This window comes from Vidua macroura, chromosome 5 (genome assembly GCF_024509145.1).
Source record: "Vidua macroura isolate BioBank_ID:100142 chromosome 5, ASM2450914v1, whole genome shotgun sequence".
In the NCBI taxonomy this organism is placed as follows: domain Eukaryota; kingdom Metazoa; phylum Chordata; class Aves; order Passeriformes; family Viduidae; genus Vidua; species Vidua macroura.
The window spans coordinates 54,198,947-54,211,049 of NC_071575.1; the positions used below are offsets into that span (position 1 = coordinate 54,198,947).

General features: G+C 41.3%; 1 protein-coding gene across 1 annotated transcript in view; it reads right to left on the reverse strand.

Annotated features, from left to right (window-relative positions):
• Positions 1 to 5,322: 5,322 nt before the first annotated feature.
• MOV10L1 (Mov10 like RISC complex RNA helicase 1) overlaps positions 5,323 to 12,103 on the reverse strand; it is a 39,784-nt gene continuing 33,003 nt past the window's right edge. Inside the window, exon 27 of the mRNA XM_053979046.1 lies at positions 5,323 to 6,228. Within this exon, the coding sequence (XP_053835021.1) occupies positions 6,210 to 6,228 (19 nt within the window). The 3' untranslated portion in view covers positions 5,323 to 6,209. The remainder of the gene's footprint in view (positions 6,229 to 12,103) is intronic.

Sequence of the window (12,103 nt, forward strand, 5' to 3'; positions counted from 1 at the left end):
TCTCTCAAAGATTTGCAGCTGTCATCTGCAACTCACATGAGTGAGACAGGGATTTTTATCTTTGCCTTGAAATGTTCATTTCCCTAGTCACTGTGAATGATGGTTGTGTTTATTATTCAAGTTTAAATATTGGGTGCAAGCTTTAAATAATACTTCTTGGCAGGGGTCCTTCCATCCAGGCAGGGAGATAATGAGCAAGGCAAGAGGGATGTCCTGATCCCAGGCAGCAGACACAAAGCTGTCAGTGCCACATGCTCCTGAAGAGTACTGAAGATCAGAAAGCAATACAGCCTCAACCCGAACCTGTAACCATAATTTGTTTCATTTTCCCTGCTTCTAATCCTCCATGGGCTCGGCCTCTGTTTGTTTTCTGTAAGGACTGACACGCAGTATCTGCCTCATAGGCAGAAGGCAGGGAGGAGAGGTACCCTTTTCTTACCCCCTGGTCCAAGTACAGTGTGTACTTGTGATGTAGTGCTGCAGAGAGTTCTTGGTCACCAGCTGTACCCCAGGCAGGGCAAGGTAGGAGGCAGAGCAGTGAAGATCCTGGTGTAGTGAACTTGGGAACAGAGCACAGCCTGTGTTGTTCCCACAGCTGAAGAAAAGTGGGGACAGTTTCTCGGTTGGGCATCAAGCCTCAATAATCCTAGCTATCTGTGATGAGGACTAGATGCATCAATTTCTCTTTCTCTAGCTGCATTTGGACTACATTTGTATTTTATCAGCCTCTAATATAAGAGCTTTCCATTCCAACAACAAAGAACCAAAATACCTTATGCACTTGTTACTGCTGCTGCCACAGGGATGATACTAAGCATGGCACTGACAGCCTGAGGCAGCACAGCTGATGTACAAAACTTTTGCTCAGACTTTCAACATTGTAATTGTTTCCCTATGATTTGTCTGCTGTTGAAGTCTTGTCCTGCTCCTTGAGACTGCAGCTGAAAGACCACTTTTCTAATTCTCACTATGTCATCTTCTTTTTGAATCCTCTTTCACCCATCCACTTACTTAATTCAAAACAATCAGCTTGCTTTTTGTTTTCAGAAACTGCCTGTGGTATTTCTCCTGTCTTCCCCTACCTAAGCCCTTAGCACTCATCTGCGATCTAGACGCTGGCTCTAGATGCTTGATCATGTTTTTCCATGAAGAAATAATGCCAGCTTTAGTAACCATTTCTGAGGAACCTTGGTCTAAACACCTACAAACTTTATGAACTTAGGAGCAGCCATCTAGTCCCCTACATCTCCAAATGTGGCTGCAACTGGTCAATTAAGGAAGTGTTAAAATGAGGTAGCCTGTGTTGATGCCTTTCCCTAACTGTCCCAGCTTCCAACAATGTTGAGGGAGTTTCCTGAGCTTGTGGTGGTTTGATAACCCCCAAAAGATCTCAGGGTATTTTTTTCTGGTCTCCTCTTGGGACTGTATAAATTTCTGGCATCCACAGCCTCTGTATTAAGGAATTCCAAAGTCCTACAACCTCTTGTATCAAACCTACCTTGTTCTGTTTGCTTCAAATGTAATCAAATTATCAAATTAGACAGGCCCCTGTGGGAACGTATCTGGATCAATCCCTACCCATCTTTTCCATGACACATATATTTCTGTAGACATCTATTATATCTTCCCCTTAAATTATGTCGAGTTCCACATTTAATATCCAAGGCATAGAAGACTAACCATAAATCAGACACTCTGCTTTTAAAATAAATGTGACATCCACGAGTGATTAAAATTTCTTATGAAGCTTGCTTCATAATAATACCATTATTTGATTTAATCATATTGATTTTGTAATCCTGCTTTGCAAGATTATGTCTTATAGCAAGCCAAAGAGACAGGCAAGATGGAATGGTACTGTCAGACCAGAATATGGGTAAACAAAAACCTGTAGTAAGGCAGAGAGTGGGACATGGAAAATTACTGTCACAATTTACAAACACCACAGCCAAGTTTCTCAGTAATAACATCCTGGCATGTACACTGCTGGATGATCTAGACAATAATCAGGCTGTGATAATATTCCTGTGCTAATAAATATTTCACAAGTTGCTGGTAGGGTCAGAAATTGATTTACAGACCAAAGTGGAAAGTCATGCAAAGGAATTCTAATTAGTTCTAACAAAAGATCAAAAAGAAGTATTATTTTTTAGTTTGAATAAATCACTTGTTATCATATAGAAAATACTGATTATTGAAGGTAAAGTGTGAGTCTTTTTTAAGTCTTGTTTTCTCCAGTTCTGAAGGTTCAGAAATTCAAAAGAAAATGAGAAAAATTGAGATTGATTTTGAGTTCTGACAGGGGCACTTGTAGCACCTGGAATTTACCTTCTAAGCAGAGGGTATAGTACCTCTAGATGTGGTGTGAGATTTCTCTCTTCAAACATGAAGGCGCCTGAGCAAGATATTGCAGAGCACACTATACCTGAATCATGTGGGAGGAGAAATAGCTAAATGTAACAGTGCAGTTCATGTGACCAAACGTGGATGTTCTCTTCCAAATGAGATGAGTCATTTACACATTGTAGGTGTCCAGAGTTTACACATGAATCCCACTCACTGTCTCTTATATTACAGCTTGTCTTAGCTTAGCTATTTCCCCAAGGGTGACTGTGTGCTGTCCCTGTCCTTACCAGTTCCCAGTGACTTGAGAATTGCTGCCTTTTAATCTGAAGGTTTTAAAATTGGTCATGCTACCATGAATTTTTCATGTAGTTCCTCACGCCGAATTTATGGTGTGGAAATCTATGGAAAGGATGCAGTTTCCCTGTTAACACTGCAAAGGAGCAGAAGGACTGGGAAGCACTTGTGGAGCTTTTCTTACCTTCAACCAGGGCTGTGACTCAAATCCACGTGGTCTTTACCCCATCAGCCCACCCTGGGAATCACATCACTCAGCCTGGGGGTGGTGTGGCCCTGCACAGACCCTGCACTACTCTCGTGCTGGCAGGGATGTTCTCACCAGTGCGGGTTTGCAGTCAGTGCTGCCATGGCTGTGCAGGTGCTGTCTGTGTGAGCAGCAGACACACCTTTGGTGAGTGCAGCCATGCCTCTGCAGAATGCTCCCAGTGAGACAAGACTGTGTAGGGTTGGAAATAGCAACTGGCAGATGGCAGGGAGCTGTGACTGGGTCTTAGCTCAGACGTGATGGTTTTGGTGGTAAAGTGAAGTGAGATGCCAGATCAAGTGAAAAGGAGCAACTGGCAACGCAGCCTGGCGTTTTGGCAGTAAAAGGAGGCTCTGTGCTCCCTGGTAAGAAAAAGTGACTCTTAACAACAAGATCTGATATGGTTGCTGACATCAGTGAAGAATTTTTTGCTGCAAGGCATATCTCCTTGCTAGTGAGTCTCTTCTGGGGTTGTTTAGAGCACAATAGACAATTTCAGATTCAATGAACATCTAGTCCAACTGCTTGACCACTTTAGGGCTGACCAATAGTTAAAGTACATTGTTAAAGGCATTGTCAAAACATCTCTAAAACACTGACAGGCTGGGGGCATCCATCACCTCTCTAGGAAGCCTGTGACAGTGTTTTCTCACCCTCTCAGTAAAGAAATGCTTCCTAATGTCCAGTCAAAACTTCCCCTGGTGCAGCATTGAACCATTCTCATGGGATCTTATCACTAGATACCATGGAGAAGGGACCAGAGTCTCCTCCTCCACTACCCTCCTCAGTAGCAATGAGGTCACCTTGCAGCCTTTTCTCCAAACTAGATAGGCCTGAAGTACTCAACTGCTCCTCAAAGGACATTCCTTACATCCTTACTGTGAGCCAGAGACTCAGACATTGGGCTTCAAAACCAGCTAATGCCACCATGGGAACCTGGAGGGTAGCTGAAGCTGTTCAAGGGCAAAGAGATTGTATAAGCACAAAATGGGTTATTCTGTTGCTGTGGTATGCAAGCTGTCCCTGCATAAACCAAGAAACTGCTTGGCTTAAATAGCTAGTAGGGAAGTCAAGGCTGAAGTAAGAGAACATATTTCTGTTCAAAAAGCATATGGTATAGAGGAAATGTAACCAGCTTGAATGAAAGGGTATGAAGGGAGTCTTGGGACTATCTAGATAACAGAATGAGCAATACCATCAAAAGTGCCTGGATAACAATGTTAGAAACACCAAATTTGAGTGTGGATATAGCAGAATTGGGACCGGTGAGGAAAAAATAATTAGAAGCATGCCATTAAATATGTCCTATTTGTCTGGGAGGACCCTAGGCAGAGAAAAAGAGGTGCAGGGTTGGTGACAAGATAGGTTCAGGAAAATAACTACTAGGAATTAATTAAATAGGAAAAAAAGCCCAGGAAATAATTTAAAAAAAATAGGCATTATGTATATTCCTGTGAAGAACAGAGGGCTGAGATATTCTAGTTCTAGAAGTGTGAACACCTCCAGTGGTAAAGCTATTCTGTGACCCCAGGTCCCCCCAGGATGGCAGACAACACCCCTAAGACAACAACCTCCTGCACCCTCATTAGGTCTGTGTCCAAAAGACTTGGTGTGCAAAGGTGGGATGAGAAGGAACAGGCTTGTGCCCTAATAGTAAGTGGAAAAGGGAAGGGAATTGTGGCATGATGGAGATTACGTAGCAATTGCCAATTAGTAGTACTAGTAACAGGCAACAGAATTGTAACTCAGAATTGTTGTCTTGTAGTGATACAGTTGTGAGTGAGTCCTGCTCATATCAGACATTTGTTCATTACCCAGTTAAGGTGTTATCAGTCTCTTACAGGTGTGTAGATTAATCAATTTTTAGTATTAGTTACGTTATCAGGTCTCCAGTCTAAAGGAGCAGAGCCAGACACATAAGATACCACAATCATTATTTTAAAACCTATTTTGTATGCAAAAATCTAAAACCATTTCATTTTCCCAAGACTTTCTGATTATCCACAACAATGAAGAAAATTAAATGGGCAGTACTTTTTGTCCAGTGATGTGGGGATTTTTCAGCATTGGCTTAATGCTTTTTTTCTAGTGTCATTATAACATTGACCACTATGGAACCAAGACAGCTTGCAGTGGTGCAAGCCCAAAGTTTTGAGTGGGCTCAATACTGCAGCTGAAGACAGAGGGCTGAAACACTTCAGTAGCAGAGACTGCAGCTGCGTACAGATTGCTTGTGGCCAGGAATGTGCACAGTGTTAGAAAGGTTGGCATGGTAGTGCACGGGACCTGGAGATGGAATCACCAATAGGAGACTGAAGAAACAGACAGAGCCCATTGAAAGTACAGAAACTAATAAATACCACGAAAAAAAAAAAAAGAAAATGGCATCTTAAAATTTTATTTGAATTTAATTTTGGCATTTTGTACTACTTCAGAGGAGACTAAAGACATAAATATATTGTGTATTTGTGCTGGTTTTGGCTTGGATAGAGTGAACTATCTTCACAGTAGCTAGAATGGCGCTCTGATTTGGATCTGTGCTGAAAACAATATTGATAACACTGGGATGTTTTAGCTGTTGCTGAGCAGGCCTTTTCCCCTTCTCACACTGCCCCACCAGAAAGGAGGCTGGGCGTGCACAAGGAGTTGGGAGGGGACACAGCTGGGGCAGCTAACCCCAGCTGACCCAAAGGATACAGCAGACCAGAGGGCATCATGCTCAGTATATAGAGCTGGGGGAAGAAGGAGGAAGGGGAGGTCATTTGGAGTGATGGAGTGTGCTTGTCTTCCCAAGGCACTGTTTTATGTGATGGGGCCCTGCCCTCCTGCGGATGCCTGAACACCTGCCTGCCCATGGGAAGTGGTGAATTAATTCCTTGCTTTGCTTTGCTTTGCTGGTGTGCACAGCTTTTGCTTTTCCTTTTAAACTGTCTTTATCTCAATCCGTGAGTTTTCTCACTGTGACTCTTCCAACAGTCCCCTTATCCCACTGGTGGAGTGAGTGAGTGGCTCTGGGGGATTAGCTGCCACCTGGGGATGAACTGTGACAATATTGACTTAAGGGTGCCTTTATACTTGTATCTTTCTGTTGACAAAGAAAAGCTTGATTCTTGTTTTAGTCTCTTGCTTCAAAATTTTAAATTCTGAAAAAGAAAGCAAAGCACACACTGAACGCTTTGCTCTCAGTACAGACTGCAATCAGCAACATTCTTTCAAATTCCACTCTGAAGCTTGCAAAGGAAAGGCTTCATTCTGCCAGACGGTGGTATTAAGTATCACATGGAAGGCAGTCATAATTCCAGTTCACTGTAGCAAAGAGCATTTAAAGTTGAAGTAAACTCCTAATGCAAATGAAGAAGGAAGCACAGATGAGATGATGATGGTTCTTTTTATTAAGCCTTAAGTGAAGGAATAAGAGCCCTGATATCTTCTCTAAGTCCTACTTGTTTGAGCATCACAAGCTAAAATACATAAATATAATTTGGAGCCAAGGAACAAAACTCTCCAGAACTCATAAACTGCTGGGAGTCCTCAACTTGCTATGCTACACATAGGTCCCCTATAGCTTGTCCCCTCTCCCTGGTCCCATTAATCTTGCACTGTGCTGCACTCTGGCTCTGCCTCAGCAAGGCAGACAGAGAACATTGCTGTAGCCTGTTTCATAGCATGATCAGGCATTTTATTGAGAACTACATATTCAAATTCTTCAGGCTGAAGAGGGCTCAGATTTTTCACTTCCAAGGATAAGTGTAAAATCCCTAGGATATCACACTGTCTCCTCTGCTACTGGATTTCAGAATTTTCAATGAAAAATAAAGGAAAATACTAATGTAATTTTATATTTGGTCAGAGCATTCTGTTATGCTCAATTATTACCTTGCTATTTCTGTTCTTTGACATTCAAATAAATGGTATATTAAGAGGAAGGCAGGTTTTAACCCTACATCTTGACATACAGAAGTATTACGGGAAGGATTCCTTCTCTTGCACATTTATTAAGGAATTCTAGCCTACTGGGTTCTGGAGGGAGCTCTCAGATCTGCACGATAAGCTGTGCTGCCAGAAGGCTGAGCATCCTGCTGCTACCCGGGTGTGGGATTAGGAAGAGAGCTGTGGAACATTCTGCCGCAGAGGCAAAAGAGAGAGGCTGTGTTCCAGGAAGAAGAGAAAAGCAGGACAAACAGAAGAGAACTTAACACAGGTTTGTGGAGTAAGGAGAATTTTCTTGTGGCTCTGTGATCCTGTTATGAGGATGTCATAAACAGGGTTATGAGTACACAGGTCCCCTCTCCCTGCAGTGGGGGTCTGACCTCTCTACCTCATTCTGGCGAGAGGCAGATGCTTTTCGCTGCAAACATTCCTTTGCAGATGCTTAACAGGGAGTTTACATTGGCCTTTACATTTTTGCTACTGCAGTATGAAGGTAATTCCAGGGAGAACAGGTCAAGCAAATGAAGGGGAGAAACAAGTCTCATCCAGGTAGCCAGCCTCCAGCCATCCCTGCATCACATGTTCAAGTAAAGATGCAAAAGGGAAAAGGAAATGAGAAGGGATGAGAAAGTAAGTGAAGCTCCTCCATTTTTCATCACTTTTTGTTCATGCAGGCTGCAGTCTTTTTGATAGGGACTGTTAAATGTTATTATCAATCAGCTGATCTAACTACACAACTATTTTAATCCCCTTTGCATACACTGACAAAACGCATACAAGTCATTACTTGTATTTAACACTTAGTATTGTCCATTTAATTGTAAGGAATTAAGAAGGAGCAGCTATGCCAACACATTATTATTAATGTACTTGAAAACAGTGAGTAATCCACAGCTCAATTATTAGGGATCCCCATGTCCCAAAGAAAGCAATTGTAAAGATTTACATTTTAATTGATATCTTACTCTGTAAAGAAAAATAAAAGCCCTCAGCTACTCAAGTCCTTACAATTAATTAAGCACAAAATACTCCATAAAAATTAACAGTGCCCTCATCCCAGGAGTGCTCAAATAAAAAAAAAAAAAAAAAAAAAAAGGCAGAAGAACGTTAAAAACCTGTAAGTTATCAGTATAACATGTCTAGTTTTGCAGTTACAGACTGTGACAATACCAAGTCATGGCTGTATGTATAGTCTACATCCAGGTAATTTTCAAGCCAGTGCCATTTTGCTTTTGTGTTCCACATGCACAGGCCAGCCCCACCCTGAATCTTCTAAATGTACTGGATTGCAAAGTACAATAGCTGAGAGCCTGTTTCCGTACTTGAATGGACTTCGTCAGTCACGTTCCACAGCCCTCAAAGGCTGGAGTACCCCCCTTGCAGCCATCTTCCAGACACTGTGGAGCCTTTACTATTCATCCCATGTCAGCAGGGCAGTACTGTCCCACCTACCAGGCCGTGTCTTGTTCTGCTGCTCCTGAAGTGTTGATGGATTAGAATGCAGCATTTGCCTTGTTTGCCAGATTTATTGTATGCTCTGTGTTCAGTGTTCATACTCAATGAATTCACGTAACGATGAACTGTCCCTCTGATCCACTGTCCCAAACCACAGCTGCCAGTAAACACAACCACTATGCAGGCCCTGCAAAGCCATATGCCTTGGCAGCCCAACAAACTTCTGCCCTTGAGCCTGCTACAAAAAAACAAGTCTCACAATGCACCACAGGGATGTGTCCTCCTGGGAGCAGTTCTGCATTCCCATGGAAGAGGGTGGATTTGCTACTTGCAACTGCCACAAGACTGTCAGACATAGCATGACCACTGAGAGCTGCTGCCTGGAGCCTGTCAGGCATAACAGCATGCATGGTGCCAAGGTAATTTACTTGTCTCAAGCTTGGCATCCACATATGTGGATACTTGCCAACACCCTCCTACCTCGTAAGGTCTCGTATATTGAGTTGTGGGGGTCAGGCAGTCTTTGTCACATCTTCTTGCAGATGCTACCTGCATATGAATTTAGGCATTGGCCTACCCACAAGACGTTCCAGTGTAAACTGAACATGATATCAGAAGGACTTAGTGTCCAGGAACTTCAGCTGGTGACATTCCTCATTTTATATCCCAGAAAAAGTAATGCAGAACCAAAATACAATCTTCAGTGGCTTCTGCTGTCTAATGTTTGCAAATGGGCATGTACAAATGGAGATTTCCTGGCATTTATTTCCAGATGTAGGCCTATTTTCTCACGAATGCCAAAATACACATCCAACAAGATTGGACAAAAACTCCCAATAAAAACAGTGCTTTGCCAATTTTATAATACAGCAGTTTTGAATAATAATATAGCAACAATGAGAAAGAGTTAAAATATCTGGTTTTACTATTCAAGAACTCATAATCATCTTTTCCCCTTTGACTATAGCTTACACAAGAATATTTTGGCTTAGTTTCAGCTCAGAGATTTAGAAGTGACTGAAGTAAAGAACTGAGAACAGAAAAATCCTTGCAGCATTTCTCAAAAAAAGTAAAAGTCAAATATATGTGAGAAAGAGTATATTCTTAAAAGCAATGAGCAATATCAGAACTACTAAAAATAAAACTGTACATGGCCCTGAGCAACCAGGCCCTGTTCGACAGGCTCAGAACAGGGGGGATGGACTAGGGGATCTCCAGAGGTCTCTTCCACACTAAACCACTTCTATGGCTTTATGCTACACAGGTAGCATTTCATGTCTGTCTTACATCTGGAAAGATGCCCAAATACAGAAAGAACATATACTTTGGGGATGTAGTGTGGTTAAGTGCTGTACAGTAACTGCAAATCACGTCCCTCCATTCCTGTCTGCAAACACTGAGCTTTGTAAGGGATATTCCCCCTAAGAGCTATTAGGGTCAGATTACATGCAACATATGCAATGAAGAGCTGGATTCTCATCTATCAACATAAAAGGTTTTTCTTGTAATCCTGTGACTGAAGCCTTGGGCAAAACTTTTTAAATTCATGTAGTGTTTTGTTATTTTTGGCAAACCTGCAGGTGCTGATGGTTACCTCCTTGCTTCTATAACCCAATGCACTTTCTTAATTTTATTGCCCTACACTTAAAGAAATGGAAATACTCTCATTGGTAAAGCTAAACCACTGCACATGTGTGTGTAAATGGTCTGCACTTGTGCATGGCTTGGCAATCGGGCTCTCGCAGGACACTCTGTAATCCAGGTGTAGTAATGTGGACGTCTCCAGGATTATCCTGGTTGCATTAAACTACTTACCTCTGACTAGTAAATATCAGTGCTGGTATCATTTCTCACTATTCTGAATTTATATTATGAAATTTAGTAATTTATGAAATATGAAATAGTAATTTAGACACAAGCCCCTATTGCTAGAGCATGCCTACGACTATAAGCTGAAGTTATGGATCAAACCCATTTTGTTTGTCCAGACAGAGGTAAGAGGCAAAGTTCCTTATACAAACTTGGAACAGATGAAACCCTGAGAGCTGAACAGGGTAGACAGTGGGCAGGGATGGTAAAGTTGTCAGTCATGATGCAGAAAATAAAGTTACACTAAATTAGCATTTTCTTTGGAAAATAGGAAGAAGATCAAATCAATGTATTGCATTAAGGGGAGATACTTTATATCCCGTCATTATCTCCTAGAGCTTATTCAAAAATAGTCAAGTGAAAACCCCCACCAAATGAAAGGAAACAGCTAATCTGCAAACTGTTTATTAAGGAGTTAATTACAAAGTAATCTGAACTATTTTCAACTTAACTGCTTGAAGCCTTTAGTTCTATTAAAAAATGGAACACATCCTTTCACCCCCATTTTACATGGGGAACTATGGGCCATGTAGTCTGTCCTGAAGAGAAACTGCAGAGATCACACCGTGTGTCATAGCTAATGCCAACCAACAAGGTAAGGGCAGACACCCCCTGGTATGAAGGCTGTGGAATGGATGTGCCTTCTTCCCAACCCTGCTAGTGTCAGATTATGTCATGTTTTCTGCTGGCAAGAACTGAAAGCTTTCCAGCTCTTCACCATGCTGGAAAGCTTCTTGTAACTGATGTATTTTGGTAGAAGACAGAGAGAAGAGCAGGATTTACACCAGGAACCCAGAAAGCCACATCTGAAGCCAACTGTATCAAATACACTTGGACAAAATGACAAATTTGGTTGATATTCTCAGAAATAATTATTTGATGTACTAGATTCTTTTGAATGCTTTTCTAAGATATTTAATATGTATTTGTTAGTTTTTTGATACAGAAAATTACAGCCTATGAAAAGCTTTCATGCTTATTCACAAGCTGCCAGATATATGACAATAACAGCAAAGATACTTGAAGAAAGGTTAGATGCATATATTATTAAATAAAGCTTCTGCTGAAGCAGAATTAAATTTGGATATAATGACATTTTCACATATGAAGAAAAAAAAATAAAGTAAAAAAATAACAGTCAAGTCAAATAACACAGGTAATATCTGCAGAAAATATAATGCTGCCCCTGGGCATTCAGCCGTTTGTGGGCTGTAGCTGTTCATCATGCTTCCAAAGCCACAAAAGGAAAATTAGTCTTTATGATATTAGATCCCAGTGTATTTTCTTATGTGAAAGTAAGTCAAATACTCATTTTTGATTAGTAAAAGAAATAAAACTAGAAAAGAATGTTAAAGAAATGTCAACTATTAATACCTGCAAAAGCCTATTTTCTGAAGAAAGAAACAAAGTGTCATATAAACCTTGCTCTGCATCACACAATGGAAAGCAGGAGTGACTCTACCAAAATCTGAAATACATGGCATGGAACTGCTGGCAGCAGGAGCTGGATCAGGCTACATGGTTTCTTTAAACACAACACTTTTGTGGCTCTGCAGAGGGTGTGCAGTAATTCCTTGCTTTGCCAGGGACAGGGAGGTATGTGCCTCCCCAGGTGCTGCTGATGCAGAAGATGTCAGTCAGGTGAAATAATTGCTGAGGTACCTGTCTCATTCTATCTGTGCTAATGGAACCACTCAGGTGTTAATGGATCAAGACACTGCATATATGTACCACAAAATAGGCAGCAGCTGCTCAAAAATTCATACTGAAACTGTAATATTGTGGTAAAAGGGGAGAAAGAGATTCAATATGTACCTGACTGAAAGTCATCATTTAAAGGTTTCAGCCCCATACTCAGTAAGAAAGTAGTTAATTTTCCAGGTGCAAATAGTACACAGATATTTTTTTATAAGCTGTTTGGGATAACCTTTAAATAGAAACTGGGATGGTTTCGTTCATCAT